This window comes from Pelodiscus sinensis, chromosome 30 (genome assembly GCF_052426305.1).
Source record: "Pelodiscus sinensis isolate ZL-2025 chromosome 30, ASM5242630v1, whole genome shotgun sequence".
Lineage (NCBI taxonomy): Eukaryota > Metazoa > Chordata > Testudines > Trionychidae > Pelodiscus > Pelodiscus sinensis.
The window spans coordinates 4731546-4751444 of record NC_143081.1 but is presented as its reverse complement, the minus strand read 5'-3'; the positions used below and the strand labels follow the sequence as shown (position 1 = coordinate 4751444).

General features: G+C 50.5%; 1 protein-coding gene and 2 gene segments (V, D, J or C); all 3 read left to right on the top strand.

Moving 5' to 3' along the window:
* The window catches only part of LOC102458305 (immunoglobulin heavy constant gamma 2-like), a 209142-nt gene that overhangs the window by 23088 nt on the left and 166155 nt on the right, over nucleotides 1–19899 (top strand).
* The window catches only part of LOC102456066 (immunoglobulin heavy constant gamma 2-like), a 119700-nt gene that overhangs the window by 26316 nt on the left and 73485 nt on the right, over nucleotides 1–19899 (top strand).
* Nucleotides 1–19899, top strand: part of LOC102455582 (uncharacterized) — a 68649-nt gene that overhangs the window by 26865 nt on the left and 21885 nt on the right. For all 11 annotated transcript variants that reach the window (XM_089774230.1, XM_089774229.1, XM_089774236.1 and 8 more), the window contains exons 2-4: nucleotides 14011–14319; nucleotides 16342–16668; nucleotides 18225–18545. In XM_089774230.1, coding sequence (XP_089630356.1) covers nucleotides 14011–14319; nucleotides 16342–16668; nucleotides 18225–18545 — 957 coding nt within the window. The remainder of the gene's footprint in view (nucleotides 1–14010; nucleotides 14320–16341; nucleotides 16669–18224; nucleotides 18546–19899) is intronic.

The following is a 19899-nucleotide window of genomic DNA, read 5'->3' as shown; positions in this document are numbered from 1 at the left end:
TAAAGACTTTGCATGAAGGAGAATTGATCCCCTTCCTTGGGAAGTTGTTCCAATGATTAATTCCTTTCACTGCTAAAAAGTTGCCTTTTATTTCTCATTTGAATTTTTACTGCCCCAGATTCTTGATGCACTTTTGTCTGCTAGCTGAAAGAGGCCTGTACTAGAAGTGACGAGGAGTCCTGTGGCACCTTATAGACTAACTGAAGTGTAGGAGCATAAGCTTTCGTGGGCAAAGACCCACTTTGTCAGATGCATGTAGTGGAAATTTCCAGAGGCAGGAATAAATATGCAGGCCAGGATCAGACTGGAGATGACCAGGTGGATCCAATCAAGGAGGATGAGGCCCACTTCTAGCAGCTGATCTGGAGGTGTGAATTCCAAGAGAGCAGAAGCTGCTTTTGTAGTTAGCAAGCCATTCACAGTCTTTGTTTAAGCCAGAGTTGATTGTGTCAAACTTAAAGATGAACTGTAGCTCAGCAGTTTCTCTTTGAAGTCTGGTCCTGAAGTTTTTTTGCTGCAGGATGGCTACTTTTAGATCTGCAATTGTGTGTCCAGGAAGATTGAAGTGTTCCCCTACAGGTTTTTGTATGTTGCCATTCCTAATATCAGATTTATGTCCATTGATTCTTTTACGTAGGGACTGTCCTGTTTGGCCGATGTATATAGCAGTGGGGCATTGTTGGCACATGATGGCATATATTACATTGGTGGATGTGCAGGAGAATGTACCATTGACAGTATGGCTGATCTGGTTAGGTCCTGTGATGGTGTTGCTGGTGTATATATGTGGGCAGAGTTGGCACCGAGGTTTGTTGCAAGGATTGGTTCCTGAGTTCGAGTTATTATGGTGCGGTGTGTAGTTGCTGGTGAGAATATGCTTCAGGTTGGCGGGTTGTCTGTGGGCAAGGACCGGCCTACCTCCCAAGGACTGTGAAAGCGAGGGATCATTGTCCAGGATGGGTTGAAGATCACGAATGATGCGTTGGAGAGGTTTTAGCTGGGGACTGTAGGTGTAGGTGATGGCCAGAACAACAGAAACCAACAGAACACCACTGGCCATCACCTAAAACCTCTCCAATGCATCATTAGTGATCTTCAACCCATCCTGGACAATGATCCCTCGCTCTCACAGGCCTTGGGAGGTAGGCTGGTCCTTGCCCACAGACAACCCGCCAACCTGAAGCATATTCTCACCAGCAACTACACACCGCACCATAATAACTCGAACTCAGGAACCAATCCTTGCAACAAACCTCGGTGCCAACTCTGCCCACATATATACACCAGCAACACCATCACAGGACCTAACCAGATCAGCCATACTGTCAATGGTATATTCTCCTGCACATCCACCAATGTAATATATGCCATCATGTGCCAACAATGCCCCACTGCTATATACATCGGCCAAACAGGACAGTCCCTACGTAAAAGAATCAATGGACACAAATCTGATATTAGGAATGGCAACATACAAAAACCTGTAGGGGAACACTTCAATCTTCCTGGACACACAATTGCAGATCTAAAGGTAGCCATCCTGCAGCAAAAAAACTTCAGGACCAGACTTCAAAGAGAAACTGCTGAGCTACAGTTCATCTTTAAGTTTGACACAATCAACTCTGGCTTAAACAAAGACTGTGAATGGCTTGCTAACTACAAAAGCAGCTTCTGTTCTCTTGGAATTCACACCTCCAGATCATCTGCTAGAAGTGGGCCTCATCCTCCTTGATTGGATCCACCTGGTCATCTCCAGCCTGATCCTGGCCTGCATATTTATTCCTGCCTCTGGAAATTTCCACTACATGCATCTGACGAAGTGGGTCTTTGCCCACGAAAGCTTATGCTCCTACACTTCAGTTAGTCTATAAGGTGCCACAGGACTCCTCGTTGCTTTTGCAGATTCAGACTAACACGGCTACCCCTCTGATACTTGTACTAGAAGTGGTCTTCACCCGGTGTAGGTACATATCCACTGAGATCAAGTTGACTCTGAACTTCCTGTAAAGGTCAGCAAGTTAGGTTAGTTTCTCCTGGGCCCAGTCTACCCTATGGGAGAAAGTCGACCTAAGATACTCCACCACAGCTATGAGAATAGCATAGGTGGAGTCAACAGCTGCAAAGGAGGTCAATGGGAGGAAGTCTTTCGTCAACTTCCGTTATTTCTTGAGACCCAGTAGAGGACTGGCGTCCACAGGAGTGCCATCAGTGATCGATTTAGCAGGTCCTTACTAGACCTGCTAAATCACACCCCGAGAAATCAATTTCTGGAGTGCCGATCTTGAAGACAAACCCTAAGTCTAGCTGTGTAAGGCGTGCCTCCCGGACCACATATCAATATGTGGCGTTGTTTGAGTCTAGATCTCAGTTCAGTCCTCTGGGTATGGTGGTGATATTGGAAGAGAGGTGAGCAGCAGACACACTGCTGGTGAATATTTGTAGAACTGCTCTCGCATTCAAATGGGCAAAATTAAAATAAGAGGAAACGAAACATTTGACAGTACTTTGGCAATCTGCAAGCGTGGTTTCAAATCCTGTCATAAAACTAGTGCGTGATGCATTTGTAACCCACCCACCTCCTGGGTGTGGGTCACTGACCCATGTAATGGCACCTAGACCACTGACAGAGAGAATTAGTTGGCTCTACAGCCTGGCTACGTCTACACTGGCACCCTTTTCCGGTAATGCTTAAAACAGAACAGTTTTCCGTTATAAGTATTTCCAGAAAAAGAGCATCTACATTGGCAGGATGCTTTTCCGGAAAAGCCCTTTTCCCGGAAAAGCATCCATGGCCAATGTAGACGCGCTTTTCTGGATAAAAGCCCCAATCGTCATTTTCGCGATTGGGGCTTTTTTCCGGAAAACACTACTGGGCTGTCTACACTGGCCCTTTTCCGGAACAGTTTTCCGAAAAAAGGACTTTTACCCGAGCGGGAGCAGCATAGTTTTTCCAGAAAAGCAGCTGATTTCTTACAGTAGATCATCAGTGGTTTTCCGGAAATTCAAGGGGCCAGTGTAGACAGCTCGCAGCTTATTCCAGAAAAGCGGCTGCTTTTCCGGAATAAGTGGCCCAGTGTAGACACAGCCCCTCAGTGGAGAAGTAGTTGGCTTCATGCTGCAGTGGTAGAGGCTAATTTCACTTAGCTCCAGCGGTCTGTGGTTCAATTCCGCCTCATGGCACTATGCAATATGTTGGGTTGAAGTTGCAGGAAACTGTGGATTTTAACAGGGTTCAAGAAGGAACTAGATGAATTCATGGAGGTTCAGTCCATCAATGGCTATTAGCCAGTATGGGTAGGAATAGTGTCCTTAGCCTCTGTTTGTCAGAGGCTGGAGATGGATGACAGGGGAGGGATTGCATGATGGGTGCTTGTTCTGTTTACTCCCACTGGGGCATCCAGTTTTGGCCACTGTCGGAAGACGAGATACTGGGCTAGATGGACCTTTGGTCTGAGCCAGTCTGGCCGTTCCTATGTTCTATGACAGTGGTCACCAACCAGGAGATCGGGATCTACTGGTAGATCTTGGAGCCTCTACTAGGGGATCCTGACTGGTTTGGCTGGGGGGGCTATCAAGTACCACTACTTCAGCTGCCCCTACCTCCCACCACTGCTATGCTGCTCCTGCCCTCCACCTTGGAGCTGCCCTGGGAGCCTGCTGCTCACTGTGCAGGGTGGGGGAGGCAGAAAAGGGGAGCCATTAATATCAGGGTGTCCCCCTCCTCCCACCCCTGTACCCCACCTGTACCCCATCTCCACAGAGTGAGCAGGGAAGAGTCTTGGAGAAGTGGTGGAGAAGGAGGTGGGACAAAGGTAATTGGGTTTGAGGTTGATCCTGGATTGACTTATATTCAAATAGGCTACGTCTACACTGGCATGATTTTCCGGAAATGCTTTTAACGAAAGAGTTTTCTGTTAAAAGCATTTTCAGAAAAGCGTATCTAGATTGGCAGGATGCTTTTCCGCAAAAGCACTTTTTCCGGAAAAGCGTCCGTGGCCAATCTAGACGCGGTTTTCCCCAAAAAAGCCCCAATCGCCATTTTCGCGATCGGGGCTTTTTTGCAGAAAACACTACTGTGCTGTTTACACTGGCCCTTTTGCGCAAAAGTCTTTCGGAAAAAGACTTTTGCCCGAACGGGAGCAGCATAGTATTTCCGGAAAGCACTGATGCTTTTACAGGAGATCGTCAGTGCTTTTCCGGAAATTCAAGCGGCCAGTGTAGACAGCTGGCAAGTTTTTCCGCAAAATCAGATGATTTTGCGGAAAAACGTGCCAGTCTAGACACAGCCATAGTGATCTAGCTCTTAAAAAGGTTGGGAACCACTGGTCTATGGTCTATGGTATTCTACTCTACCTCGGGTTCTTATCTGAGGCCAGTACTTCAGTGCATTAATTTTTTAACCTGGTCTGTCCAATATTAAGCAATGTGTGGCGGGTTGGACATCAGGAAAAACTTCCCGCCTGTCTGGGTGGTGAAACACTGGAATAAGTTGCCCAGGGAGGTTGTGGAATCTCCCCCTAGAGATATTTAAGAGCAGGCTGGACAGACACCTGTCAGGGGTGGTTTAGATCAGCCGTTCCCAACCTTTTCCAGATGGGGACCTATTTTGACAATTCAGAAAGACTTGGCGACCCAAGGCAATTCAAAAACGGGGGGAGGAGAAGGAGCAGAGAGACACCTGGGGAGACACGTGGCGACCCTTTTGAAATATAACGGTGACCCATATTTGGGACCCAACCCGTGGGTTGGAAAACCCTGGACTAGACAGCGCTTGGTCCTGCTGTGAGGGCAGGGAACAGGACTTGATCAATCCTTGAGATCCTTTCCTGTTCCAGAATTCTATGCCCCATGGTGAACATGCCATTACGAGTCCGTGAATCATTCATTAAAAATACAGAGAAGAAAACCAGGTAAAGCCCGTGCAATGTAGCACGTTAAGCCAATGCTTTTATATGAGCGGAATTCCTTGGTTCCCCTGCCCTTGCATGGCACAGAGGTTTTCGGGAGGAAAAACATCCTCCCTTGATGGTGTTTGTAGAGGCCATCAAAGACAGTAGTAACTGTTCTTTCAAGAGGGGAGAGTTAAGAAGGGCTTTAGCCCAGGGAGCCAACAGCCTCTGGGCAAGAGGGTTGGGGGGTTGGCTCCATCCTCCAAGAAGTGGCAGTGCCACGGTGGAAGGAGAGAGGGCAGGGGGTGCACCAGCCCCCCAAAGCCCTCATCACCACTCAGAATGCCCCGTGCAGATGCATCAATTCAAGGGATCCCGGGCAGCAACCAGAGCCTTGGGCCCCTTAGAATCTCAGGGTCCCAGGGCAGCTGCCCCCTTTGCCTGGCTGGAGCTAGTGCAGCTGTTTTGAAAAGTTGGGTCCTGTTCCCAAGAAGATAAAGCAGATGCCTGTAAAAAATGGGGAGGGAAAAAGACCAGGACAAATAGGAAAAAAAATATGCAGCGGATAACTTGTGGAACTCCTTGCTAGAGGATGTTGTGAAGGCCAGAACGTTAACAGGGTTCAAAAAAGAGCTAGATCAGGGTGGGCAATAATTTTTGATGGGGGGGTGTCACTCCAAGAATTTGGAAAGTGGTTGAGGGAGGCCACACTCTTCCATGGTATTAATGGAGGAGATGTGGGATCTGGGATGGAGGTTGGGTGAAGAGAGGAGCTTGGGATAAGAGATTGGAGAGACTAGAGTCTGGGAGGGAGTTTGAGTGAAGAAAGTGGTTGTGACCTAGGGCAGGGGATTGGAGTGCAGGGGTTTGGGATGTGACCTAGGATAGGCGGGGATTGTGATCTGGTGCAAGAGATTGGGGTGCCAGATCTGGGAGGAGGTATGGGTGCAAGAGGGGGGCAGAGGGTTTGAGTATAATGAGTGGGTGGGGGCAGAGGGCTGGGGAAAGGAGAGGCTGGGGTGCCAGAAGCAGGCGGTGGCCAGAAGACTTATCAGCCAGCAGCCAAACCAGGGTGCCCACCTGCAGAGCTAAGGCTTGCGGAGCTAAAATCGTTTCCCAGCCTGCTTGCCTGACCATGTGCTTTGGAGAATAACTGAGCCAAGGAGTGGGGGTGTGGTTCTTCATGGCTGCCTGTTATTCAAAAGAAGCAACTCAAATTGGCTAGTTTCTATTCAGAAACCAACCAGTGTGATTGTGCTGGGGGCAGGACAGCTTCTGAAGCTTTCTCCGTCCCCTTCAGTTTTGAAACAGAAGTGGAGACTGGCAGTTGATTTTCTGCACGGCGTGTGGGACTGTGCAGGAAGCAGGAGAGCCTGCCTGGAGCTCCTCCTGCCTCCGTGGGCCAGATTAAGTGGCTAGAGGGGCCAGATCTGGCCCATGGGCCTTATTTTGCTCAGGCCTGAGCTAGATAAATTCATAGGTTCATCAATGACTATTAGTCAGGATGGGTTGGAATGGTGTCCCAGGACTCTGTTTGTCGGAGGCTGGAAATTGGCTACAGGGGAGGGATTTTTTGTCCAACATCTTTATTAATGACCTGGATGAGGGGATGGATTGCACCCTCATCAAGTTTGCAGATGACACTAAGCTAGGGGGAGAGGTAGATATGCTGGAGGGGAGAGAGAGGGTCCAGAGAGACCTAGACAGATTAGGGGATTGGGCCGAAAGAAATCTGTTGAGGTTCAACAACGACAAGTGCAGAGTCCAGCCCTTGGGAAGGAAGAATCCCAAACATTGTTACAAGCTGGGGACCGACTGGCTAAGATGCAGTTCTGCAGAAAAGGCCTTGGGGATTACTGTGGATGAGAAGATGGAGATGAGTCAACAAGGTGCCCTTGTAGCCAAGAAGGCTAATGGCATATTAGGGTGTATTAGGAGGAGCATTGCCAGCAGATCCAGAGAAGTGATTATTCCCCTTTATTCGGCTTTGGTGAGGCCACATCTGGAGTATTGTGTCCAGTTCTGGGCCCCCCACTACAGAAAGGATGTGGACGCATTGGAGAGGGTCCAGCGGAGGGCAACCAAAATGATTAAGGGGGCTGAAACACATGCCCTAAGAGGAGAAGCTGAGGGATTTGAGTTTGTTTAGTCTACAGAAGCGAAGAGCGAGGGGGGATTTGAGAGCAGCCTTCAACTTCCTGAATGGGGGTTCCAAAGAGGATGGAGAGAGGCTGTTCTCAGTGGTGATACATGGCAGAACAAGGAGCAATGGTCTCAAGTTGTGGTGGGAGAAGTCCAGGTTGGATATTAGGAAAAACGATTTCCGTAGGCGGGTGGTGAAGCACTGGGATGGGTTCCCTAGGGAACGGGTGGAATCTCTATCCCTAGAGGTGTTTAAGTCTCAGCTTGACAAAGCCTTGGCTGGGTTGATTGAGTTGGGATTGGTGCTGCCTTTGACAGGAGGCTGGATTTGATGACCTCCTGAGGTCTCTTCTCGCTCTATGATTCTATGATTCTATTATTTGGGTTGTGGAATTGGTCTGTAACAAAACAGCTCCTTGAAGATCTGTCAATGAATGCCCAGGGAGATTAAAGCGTTCTCCAACATGGCTCGGTATGTTCCCTTTATGGATATCTGATTTGTGCCCATTAATTCTTTCCCATAGGGACTATTCAGTTTGTCCAATTTATATAGCAGTGGGACATTGCTGGCATTGGACGGCATCGATTAAATTACTGGATGTGCAGTTAAATGAGCCTCTAATTTGGTGGCCTACGTGGTTGGCTCCCATGATGAATTCACTTGTATAGATATGTGAAGGGGCTGGACTAAGCCATTCCAGTGCCTCGGGCAGATAGGTTAATTGCACCCTGGGTTGGGGGAGGGCACATGCGCAGCCCCGTCCCCACCCAGTGCATGGGGGAGGGCGGCGGCAGGATGCATGTGCCTGGCCCAGCCCAGCCTGGCTACCATGTAGGGCCTCACAGCGGCCGGGGTCAGGACACTGCTGGCCAGCGCTGCAGGGGTTAACACAGCCTCCACCCCAGGCAGCTGCTGCAGCCTGCGACCCTGGAGCCGGGCACGCAGCGCCTGATGGTTGGCGCCCCCGGCAGTTGCCCGGCTAGCCCATGCCTTAATCCGGCCCTGGATGTGTGGGCAGAGTTGGCACCGCGGCTGATTGCGGGGCTGGGTTCCTGGATGCTTATGATGTAGCTGAGTAGCACGGTGACGAAAGAATTTTTTTCAGGTTGTGGAGGGAGGGGTATCTAAGCGAGAATAGGCTTTTCCCCTAAGGCCTCTGAGACCGAGGGATCGTTTTCCAAGATAGGCTGTAGATTGCGGTTAATGCCTCGGAGGAGTTTGAGTTGGAGACTGTAGGTAAAGACAAATGGAATTCTGTTATTTTCTATTTTAGACCATAAGGTCTCATGGATAAAACCCACTTCATAAGATGTGCAGAGCAGGCGTTGGAACAGAAGGATGACTCAACGGTTTCATGATTTGGATTCAATTCCTAGGTTTCCTTGGGCATGTCAAGCTATGGGTTAACTGAGGGTATGTCTACACTACCCTCCTAATTCGAAATAGGGGGGTAATGTAGGCATACCAAAATTGCAAATGAAGCCCGGGATTTGAATTTCCCGGGCTTCATTTGCATAAACGGGGAGCCGCCATTTTTAAATCCCCGCTAGTTCGAACCCCGTGTAGCGCGGCTACACGGGGCTCGAACTAGGTAGTTCGAACTAGGAAGCCTAGTTCGAACTACCGTTAATCCTCATTTCACGAGGATTAATGGTAGTTCGAACTAGGCTTCCTAGTTCGAACTAGCGGGGATTTAAAAATGGCGGCTCCCCGTTTATGCAAATGAAGCCCGGGAAATTCAAATCCCGGGCTTCATTTGCAATTTCGGTATGCCTACATTACCCTCCTATTTCGAATTAGGAGGGTAGTGTAGACATACCCTTATAGATTAGCCAACCTATGCCTCAGTTTCCTATCTATGACCAGGAAATGACGATATTCCCCCTACCTCAGGAATGGGGGATCACAGCGCCTGACCAATGGGAGCTGCAATTCCCCATACCTGCGAAGGCACAGATACATACAGTGGCAGCGGCCCACCAAGGTTTAACCCCAATGAATTGCCACCATTTTATTGCCCACCCCTGCTCTAACCCAGTCTGCAACTATGGCTAGTGCATGGTGAAAAAATCATGACCCAGCAGTGTAACGCTTGAGTAATCGGCACATTTGATTGACCGACCGCCCCCTATATCCAGGAATTCCGGTTTCACGAATCTTGTATTGTGGTAAAGTTGGTAAGATGCCTCTGTACAAGTGTTCAAAGTGGAACAAAACAGGAACTCTTAGTTCAATAGATGTTGGAGATGGTGGAGGGCCTTCTATTTTGGCTTAAGAAACGTCTGAGATTCGGGGAAGTGGAAGTAGTAGAATAAAAAGCTGGGGCGTAAGGCTGTTGCCCCAAATTTGCCTAGGAGAACAGGCGAGCTCCCAGCTCCTATTAGAATCATAGACTCATAGGATCCTAGAATCCCAGGGCTGGCAGAGACCTCAGGAGTCATCGAGTTCAGACCTCTGCCCAACGCAGGACCAGCCCAACTCAACCATCCCATCCAGGGATTGGTCAAGCCAGGACTTCAAAACCTCTAGGGGTGGAGGTTTCAGCCCCTCCCGAGGGAACCCATCCCAGCGCTTCCCCACCCGCCTATGGAAATAGTTTTGCCTAATATCCAACCTAGACCTCCCCCACTGCAACTTGAGACCGTTGCTCCTTGTTCTAACATCTGCCACCATTGAGACCAGCCTGCTGCCATCCTTTTTGGAACCCCCCTTTAGGAAGTTGAAGGCTGTTATCAAATCCCTTCTCAGTCTTCTCTTCTGCAGTCTAAACAAGCCCAAATCCCTCAGCCTCTCCTCATAGGTCACGTGCTCCAGCCCCCGGATCCTTTTTATTGCCCTCGTCTGGACCCTTTCCAATGTGTCCACAGCCTTTCTGAAACGGAGGCCCCCAGAACTGGACACAATACTCCAGATGTGGCCTCTCCAGCACCGAATAAAGGGGACTAATCTCTTCTCCAGGTCTTCTCTGTTACCTCAGTGCAAACCAAAGAGCTGCCCTGTCAATTGACCCAGCTCCATTGACAATGTATATCTGAGCAGCCACCTCAGAACGTTCACATCCCGGCTTTGGAAACCTGACTCCGCTCTCATTGATTTTTTCCAAATGTCAGACGAGTTTTCAATAATGGGCCTGGGGCAGACAGACCAAAGAACGTTGTCCTTGGAAGGAAGGATGATATTCTGAATTAAAGGTATAAAAAACATGAGCTATGAGGGAAGACTGAAAGAATTGGGCTTGTTTAGTTTAGATGAGAGAAGACCTAGAGGGGACATGAGAGCAGTTTTCAAGTATCTAAATGGGTGTTATAAGGAGGATGGAGACAAATTGTTCTCCTTGGCCTCTGACAAGAAGCAATGGGCTTAAAGTGCAGCAAGGGAGGTTTAGGTTGGACATTAGGAAAAAGTTCCTACCTGCCAGGGTGGTCAAACAGTGGAATAAATTGCCGAGAGAGGTTGTGGAGTCTTCATCCCTGGAGATATTGAAGAGCAGGTTGGACAGACACATGTCATGGATAGTTTAGATTAGTTTTTCTTAAACTTTTTGGGTACGTCTAGACTACAGGGTTTTGTCGACAGAAGTTTTGTCGACAGATACTGTCGACAAAGCTTCTGTCGGCAAAGAGTGTCTAGACTTCATCCAGTTCTGTCGACAAAGCAAGCTGCTTTGTTGACATAACAGTGTGGACGCAAAAGACAGAGTAGATGCAATAATGCCTTCTATCGACAGAACTCTGTCAACAAAAGGCATTATTCCTCGTAGAATGAGGTTTACATACGTCGACAAAACCACTGAGTTCTGTTGACGTTATGTCGACATAACTCAAAGGCAGTGTGGACGCAGGTATAGTGTTGTCGACAAAAGTCCACTTTTGTCAACAAAACCCTGTAGTCTAGACACACCCTTTAAGACTGAGGAACACCAAACAATATTCTTTTATGAGGAACACCAAGGATTTTTGTGTTGAGCAAAGGAAAGAGGCCAGGGAAAAGAGTCGGCGGGGCGGGGGGGAGGGAGGAAGCTATTGAAAAGATAAAAAAAAAGTCACCTGCCCCTTTAAGGGTGGCCATTTTGAACTCTGATGTTCTCCATGGCACACCTCCAACTGCCTCACGGCACACGGGTGTGCTGCGGAACACAGTTTAAGAAACACTGGTCTAGATGGTGCTTGGTCCTGCCATGAGGGCAGGGGACTGGACTTGATGACCCCTCAAGGTCCCTTCTAGTTCTAGTGCTCTAGGATTCTATTGACAAGGTGTCCAGATACAGGGAACAGTGTTGTATAGATATGACAGAGCAGGGCCAGCTCTAGGCACCAGCAAATCAAGCACGTGCTTGGGGCGGCACATTGCTGGGGCAGTATTCTGGCTCTTACTGCCCGACGCGGCTGCCCAAGGCAATGGGCGGGGCGGCAGAGCGTGCGATGGGCCAGCAGCGAGCCACCCTCCACAGGCGGGATGCGCAGGGCAAGTCGCGCTCGCAGCCCCGCCGTGATTGGCTGAGGTGCCATGACATCACAGTCCCGGGGCTGCCTCTCTGCCTTCCCTCGGCACTGGGGAGAAAAGTGCGCCCCCTAGTTAGCACGAGAGGGCATCCAGCACCCAGCGGCCGCGGGGCGGGGAATGCCCGAGGGAGCCTCCCATGAAGCAGACTCCGGCGCCCAGGGATCGTTCGCGCTCCTCTGACTGGTACCAGCCAGCACAGCCCGACGTTCAAGGGGCGCACTATGGGCTTTGAGAACAGCAGCGGCGCTGGAGCGCTAGGGCCCTGGTGGGCGAGCCGCTCTCCCCGGGCTGTGCGGGGCAGGCTGCACAGAGCGATCCGGGGCCGGGCAAGGGGCAGCCCAGGTCACTGCAGCCAGGGACCGCCCTGCGAGCCAGGTGCCTTCAGTCATCGCTCCGCCTGCCTTGCGCTTACTAGTGACCCCTCCGGCCGGAGCGGGCGCCCGTGGCCAAGGCGTATGCGGGAGTGTGTGTGTGTGTGGGGGGGGAGGTAGCGCGCATTGGCAAATGGGGGGCGACTCTCTACCCCTTTCTCTACCTCAGTGCCGGGCGCGTGGGGAGGGGGGAGCTGCAGCCTTGGTGGGGCCGGGCGGAAGGAAGGCCCTGCCTGGGCCAGGATGATTCCTGTAGAGGAGCCTAGGTTGGGGAGAGGGGAGAGCTACTTTGCAGGCCCATCTGGTAGGTCTGGCAGTGAGGAGCCACTGGAGGGGGCCTCGCCTGCCCCGGCTACGAGATTTGGGGGGGAGGGGAGGCAGAGAGGTGTCTCTGTCCTTGCCCAATATGTTTCCCGACTGTGACCACGTGCATCCCTACGGGGACGCGTACCACTTTCACCCCTCCCCCAGGGCGCTCCGATGTTTCCGCGCATGCTATGGGGAAGGGACATGAGGGTTCGGCGGGGAGAGGGAAAGGAGATGGAGTTCGGTCAGTGGGGGGAGGTGGGAGAGGGGAGCAGACTGGGTCCGGTCTAAGGGGAGGAGGGATCAGGTTTGGCTGGGAGGGAAGAGACGACGCAGGGTGGATTAGGTGGGGGACAGAAGGGAGGGCAGACTGGGTCCAGTCACTGAGGGGTTGGGAGGGGAGAGAAGATAGAAATTGGGTTCAGCGAGTGGGTGGGGGTGGGAGTCAGGATGTGTGTGGAGGGGAGACAGGACGGAGGCTGGGTTTGGCCGGAGGGCTGGTGGGAGTCAAAGAGCCGCAAGGTGAAAGGGGCGCTTTCCTCAGTGCCTGTCCTGCAGCAGTGGGACAAAGGGAGGAGGGGAAGCCAAAAATTGTTTTGCTTGGGGCAGTAAAAACCCTAGAGCCAGCCCTGTGACAGAGACAGAAGATGCATAGAGTGGCAGACAGCTCTCTTCTCTCCCCGCCAGCCACATGTTCTTCAGATTGTCTCCATTATTATCACTAGTCTCTTCTCCTCTTTGCTCCTGCGAAGGTGCTGAGAAGTAGCTGGGAGGTTCCTAGCATCCCGGTAGGTGGTGGAACATCCCCTACCACTCAAGATGCTGAGAACTCATCGATTCGTGGTTTGAGGGGCAGATGAAGGGAAGGCTGTGATGGACGTGTCCCATGGTGGTTCCTGTCCTGAGCCCCCACCTTCTGGGCAGACTAGTGCAGTTAGAAAGAGACTCCAATGCTGGCTCGAAAGTCTCTAGCCATATAGAATCCATCCCAATGCAGAAATAAGGATCGTGACTCCCAACTTACTGCAATGGTTGGAGAATCATCCGGGAGTGACTATTTCACCCTCAGCGACTTTCCCCTGGACCTGTCAGTCTCCTGGAGAGGTAGATTGAAAGGTCCAGATGCCAAGGGGTAGGGTTGGAAATAGGGTTGGATTTTCACAGACAGAGGAGCAGAGGAGAAAGTTCATCTGTTGGCTTATTTGGTCCATCCGTGAGCTGGGGTTGGCTCTTCCCTAGCTTTAACAAAGGATCTGGTCATCACTCCAAGGGAGGGATGCAGGGAGCTGGCATCAGTTCCTGTACGGCAGACTCCCTTGGTCAGGGGGAGCCGCGTCCTCGCTCCATGCCTCAGTTTCCCCATCTATTCAAAGAGAGAAATGACACTCACTTCTCACCAGAGAGCTGGGCTCTGGTAGGGACCATTTCAGCCTGATGAAGGACCAGAGTCTTCTCCCAGCATCATGACCACACCATCCCGTGGGGTATAGTGTTGTCCTGATCCCATTCCTTGTGGGCTTGGTCCATCGATAGGACACCACTTCCTGATGGGCAGTTGGATTCACCAGCCCCCTTGAACAGCTTGGGAAACTGAGGCAGGCAGAAGAGACAGGCCTAAGGACAGTGGGAGTAGAATCCAGGCATCCTGAGTCCTCAGCCAGTGAGTGAATCACTGGGCCATACAGTCATCAGACCACAGGAGGAGGTGGATGGGTGGATGCCGGTTGATCGGTAGCATGGTTTTCAGACCATGGTTTTGATGGTCTCACTTGTATTTTCTTTAATTTTCTTTTATCAGTAGGACACAAGGCCCCTTCAGTCTTCCCGCTGCTTCCTTGCTGCAGCAAGACTGGGAATGATCCCAGGGACATGATGTTGGCCTGCCTGGTGACTGACTATTTACCATCGCCAATGACAGTCCAGTGGAATTCCGACCAAGCGACTGAGAGGTGCCAGGATTTCCCTGAGACAAAGTCTGACAAAGGACTTTACACCCTGACCAGCCTGCTCACCATCCCTAAGGAGCACCAGAAGAACAAAAGCTACAAGTGTGATGTGACACATGCAGGGATCAAACTGTCAGTGTCCGGGACATTCCCACAGAAATGTAAGACAAGCAATGGGGTCTGATGGGGAGTGGGGGGGGAGGGGGGAGGAAGAGGACGGTCCTGGATCTGGGAGCCAGATCATCTTTATCTATATCCTGTAGGTACCTTGTAGAAAAAACTCCCCCTCCCCATCCAAGATAACTCCCCCATGAATTAGGTGCCTCAGGCACAGAGACGGGCTGAAATGGCTCCTAACCCTCATGCTGTCCCTTCTGTAGAGGGGCAAACTTTGGTTCACTCTCTTACCTCCTAATCCTAACCCTAACACTAATCCTAACTCCATTCCTAACCCTAACCCAAACCTCATCCATAAACCCAACCTGAACCCTATACTTAGCCCTAACCCAAACCCAACCATAACCCTAACATTCATCCTAACCTTAACCCCATCTCTAACACTATCCCTAACTCTAACCTTAACCCTAACCCCTTCCCTAACCCTAATGCTCATCTTAACCCCATCCCTAACCCTAACCCAACACTCCAGCTACGTCTACACCGGCATGATTTTCCGGAAATGCTTTTAACGGAAAACTTTTCTGTTAAAAGCATTTTCAGAAAAGCACGTCTAGATTGGCAGGATGCTTTTCCGCAAAAGCACTTTTTCCGGAAAAGCGCCCGTGGCCAATCTAGACGTGCTTTTCCGCAAAAAAGCCCTGATCGCCATTTTTGCAATAGGGGCTTTTTTTGTGGAAAACAGTACTGTGCTGTCTACACTGGCCCTTTTGTGCGAAAGTCTTTCAGAAACAGACTTTTGCCCGACCGGGAGCAGCATAGTATTTCCAGAAAACCACAATGTTACACGAGATCGTCAGTGCTTTTCCGGAAATTCAAGTGACCAGTGTAGACAGCTGGCAAGTTTTTCCGCAAAAGCAGATGATTTTGTGGAAAAACATGCCAGTCTAGACACAGCCTCCTTGTAAACCGATGGGGAAGTAAAACAAAGCCCGAACTTCAGTCCAGCTTTGTTTACATGCACTCTAAACCAGCGCAACCCAGAGCACAAGGTTCCAGCGACCAAAGGCCCCTTCAATGTTCAGTGCCTGGGGTGGCTGGGGTTGGGCACCCCCTTTTCCTGGATGTTCAGTGGCTGGGGCGGGCACCCCCTTTTCCTGGATGTTTCCTGGACTGCCCACCTGGTCCTCGTGTAGAAATTTTCCCCTCAGATGCTTTCCTTACTCCTGAGCCAGAAACCTGCCCTTACTGAGACTGCAGCAGGTAGTCCCATGAAACTACATTTCCCAGCAATCACTGTCCTTAAAGGACCCATACCTCCCATAGCAGACATGTGCTTATGGGACTCACCCTTCTTCTGGGGGTGGTGCTCTGTCCCTTCTAGGGGCACTGAGACAACTAACAGAAAGAATAATGATTCTGTTCAACAAGATTAGCTCGGCGCTGCTGGGCTTTCAGTTCAGGTGGTAACAGCTCATGCATTAAGTTCCAGAAGTGCCAGGTTCAATTCCAACTGTTGGCATTATGCTTACAAGAGCTAGCATTTAGTTGCTTTCATTGACAGGGAGCTGTGTGTGTTCCTTGCACTCCTGCCATTCTTTGGCATCTTTTGGAATGAGTACAACCCCAAAGCATGGCACATGGACACCTACTTCTGCCTGAGGTCCCACCCATTCCTGGCTCCTTCTTCTCCATTTCACCTGCCAGAGCAACAAAGTTTTCTTCTGAGGCCATGTCATGCTAGACAGTGCAATAGTCCCCCTTAAATAGGGGTCACTTACTGAGGAAAACAACTTCAAATAAACACGGCTCAGGATCCAGCTTTGTCCCTGCTGTTAACCAAGGAGACCACACTCCATGAAGCACATGCAGAAATATCACACTGAAAGCATTTAACATTTGCTTAAAATATTTAAGTGTCCTGTTTCCATTTCTTGTAATCCCTTACGTGGCTGTGAAAAATCTCAGCCCTAGAAACCGAATAAAGTACTTCTTATCTCTGGAGGGGGACCAGTGACCTACAGAGAGTGACACTGGACTGTGTTGTCCCCTCTCTTTGCCCTCAGGGTGTGGTCCGATGATGCCGCCCCAGGTTTACCTGTTGGCCCCCTCCTGTGAGGACAGCTCTACGGAGAGCCAGCTGGAGCTGGTTTGCTTCCTCCTGAGTTTCCAATCCAGCATCCCCGAGGTGAAATGGCTGATGAATGGAAAGGCCTCGAGCCTCCCTACCTCGGCCTTCTCCTCTGCAACGGGCGTAAATGACTCCTCCATGGGCCAGATCCGCTTGAAGATCCCCAAACAGAACTGGGATCGAGGGGACATCTTCACCTGCCAAGTGACTCATCCCACGGGGGGAACAGAACCCTCCATGTACAACACCAGCAAGTGTTTGGGTGAGTGGCTACGGCCGTGCAGGGGGCGTGGAGAGTTACTGAGGAACCAGCCCTGCCTAAGACTAGATGGAAGGCTCCTAGACCAACAGTTCTCCACCTGTGGCTCAGGACCCCAAGTTTTCAATGGGTTATCAGAAAGGGCTCTACATTCGGTGAAGCCTGGAACCAAAACAGAGCCACAAACACTTTTCGGCAGCTTCCTCCCTGGGCTATGGGTCTCAAGCTCCCCGCCCCCTGCCCAGGGGTTTTGGGGTCTTTAGGTCCCTCTTCCAGGATGATGGGGCGTTGTCCCCTGTGGTGGCATGTCGGGGTTCCCCTGACTCCTGCACCCCCGTAATGGCACAAACAGATCCACCAGCCAGTAGAATAGAGGGAGTTTATTGCTTCTCCAGGATACAGCACAGCACAGATGTCATCTGGTTCCAGGGCAGGCCTAGGATGCCTCAGCCCCCCTTGAGATGGGGGAGACTGGGCCCCTAAATCCCAGCCCCTTCCCTAGGCTGCTTGCTCCATGATACCAGACAGAAACTAAAATTCTCTTCCAGCCCTGCCCCCTAGCCAGGTGCTGGTCTCTACCCTCCTTCCTTTGTCTCCCTCCTTAGGCGGCTGAGCCTGGGTATCTGGGTTAATACACATTTGGGAGAGTCAGTGAGAATCTCCCATCACAGTGCAGGGGGACCCTGGGTCATAGAGCAGACAGAACCCCCACTACGCCCCCCCCCCAACCAGCTGAGGGCAATGGGTCTTGGGCAGGCTCACGCTTTGGTTCCTCCACCTCCTGGGGTTGGATAGTAATTTTTGTTGTCAGAAGAAGGCAGAGGTACCATTTGAGAATCTTTGCTCTAGACCTCAGAGTGATGGGAGCAGTAGACGTAAAATAGTTTGATATTGTGAATAGAAGGGAAAAGAGAGTGGATGGGGTGGATGGATGGATAGATGGATGGACACTGGAAGATTTGTGATGGAGGTTGATAGTTAATCTTATGCTACCATATCTTATCTTGAAGATAAGATAAGATAAGATAAGATAAGATAAGATCATCTATCCACTTCCGTCATAACACATAGGCTGTGTCTACACTGGCCACTTATTCCAGAAAATCAGCCGCTTTTCCGGAATAACTTGCCAGCTGTCTACACTGGCTGCTTGCTTTTCCAGAAAAGCACTGACGATCTATGCTGCTCCGGTTCGGGCAAAAGTCCTTTTCCGGAAAAACTGTTCCGGAAAAGGGCCAGTGTAGACAGCCCAGTAGTGTTTTCCGCAAAAAAGCCCTGATCTTGAAAATGACAATCGGGGCTTTTTTGCAGAAAAGCACGTCTACATTGGCACGGACGCTTTTCCGGAAAAAGTGCTTTTCCGGAAAAGCATCCTGCCAATGTAGACATGCTTTTTCCGGAAATACTTATAATGGAAAACTGTTCCGTTTTAAGCATTTCTGGGAAAGGGTGCCAGTGTAGACGTAGCCTTAGAGGTAAGATAGGAAGAGAGGTATCGGGATGAGATAAGTCTTTCTGCCTTCCCACATTATTGATACTGGTCTTTCTGCATTTCACAGCCTGCCCCAAAAGCTCACTTGTGCCAGCCATCTACTTGACCAAACCTTCCTATGAAGACGTGATAAAAGATTCTGGTCGCGTGACCTGTCTAGTTTTGGGTTACGACTTAACAGCCACCAGCATCACCTGGCAAGTGGAGGGGAAAGGCAGTTCTGCAGGGAAGACAGAAGACCCCAAAAAGAATGACAACGGGACAACCAGCCTGGTCAGCTCCCACCCAGTGTCACGGGTACAGTGGGGACAAGGCACCAGATTTACCTGCAAAGTGAGCACGTTCTGTTCTGGAGAACTCACCCAGGAGATAACCACGAGAAACAAAGGTGAGGAGCCATGGAATTGCTAAGGGAAATGCAAACTCCAGTTAATTGGGATGAGCGCATGAAACTCATCTTGTACACGTCCTAGGCAGCCTTTATGTCAGAGGTGGGCAAATCCTGTCTTGGAGGCTGGATCTGGTCTGCCAGAGTTAGCCCCCGGTGGGTTCCCATGCTGCTATATTTACTGACACCTCACAGGTACAGGGGATTGCTGCTCCTGTTGACTGCGGATCTCCTTTTTTGGCCAATGGAAGCAGCGATCGCCCATACTTGTGGAGGTGCAGGTAAACATAGCACCATCCGCCCACCAGGAGCTAAGCCTCGTGAATCGCAATAGTTTTATTGCCTATCCCTGATCTTTAACCCCCAAAACAGGACTTCAGTAGATCCTGGGACCTCAGCACAGGTGTGAATTTCGAGTATAATTAATATTTTTCCTGTGACTCTCTCATTGTGGGGTGTGTCATAATTAATTTCCACTTGAATGGTTTTCCCACTATGCCCGGTGTTATCATTAAATACCAGCTCCTGCTAGAATTTTACTCCCTTCACTTCCTGGGATCTGGGGATCTGGCATTCGGCACTGAGACCACAGCAATATTTTTCAAAATATCTTACCATAAAATCTCGAGTATACCTATGTATAATGCGCATCTGCCTTTTAAAGGTCAAAATTCTGGAATAAACTAAACTCGTATCTATAATGCGCACCCCCATTATACTCGAGATTTTAAGGTATGGATAGGAAGGAAGGGGCTCGCGCCTGTCGCCGGCCCCCTGCCCGGCTGAGCTTGTGCACGCAGAGCTCATGCCTGCCGGGGGAGCCTCCTCTGCCCAGCGGTCCACACGCCGAGCTCGCACCTGCCAGGGGAGCATCCCCCACTCTGCTGCTGGAGCGCCAAGCTTGCACCTGCTGGTCCCCCCAGCCCAGCCCAGCCCAGCCCAGCCCGTGCCTGACCCCCCACACCCAGCTCAGGCCTGCCGAGGTTGAGTTTAAAACTTTTAAAAAAACCTCCTATGGATAATGCGCACCCCGACTTTGACGTTAAAAGCCTGCTGTGTAGACACACCCGAGGAGGTAGTGTGGATCTCAGGTTCATGATTCCAGTGATGAGGAAAGAATATCTGGCATCAACAGTGCTTAGTTCAAATTACTGCAGCACTCCCACAGCAGAGAGTCCATGGGAAACATTTTCCCATCATCTCCCCTTACTCTTCTTGACCTGGAGAAGTACCGGAGTCAACAGGAATGCCATCAGTAGTCAGTCGAGTGGGTCTTTATTAGACTCCTGGGAAACGGATCCTCACAGCACCTATTTCCTGGTAAGTGTAGACCAAACCTTAGGGTATGTCTAGA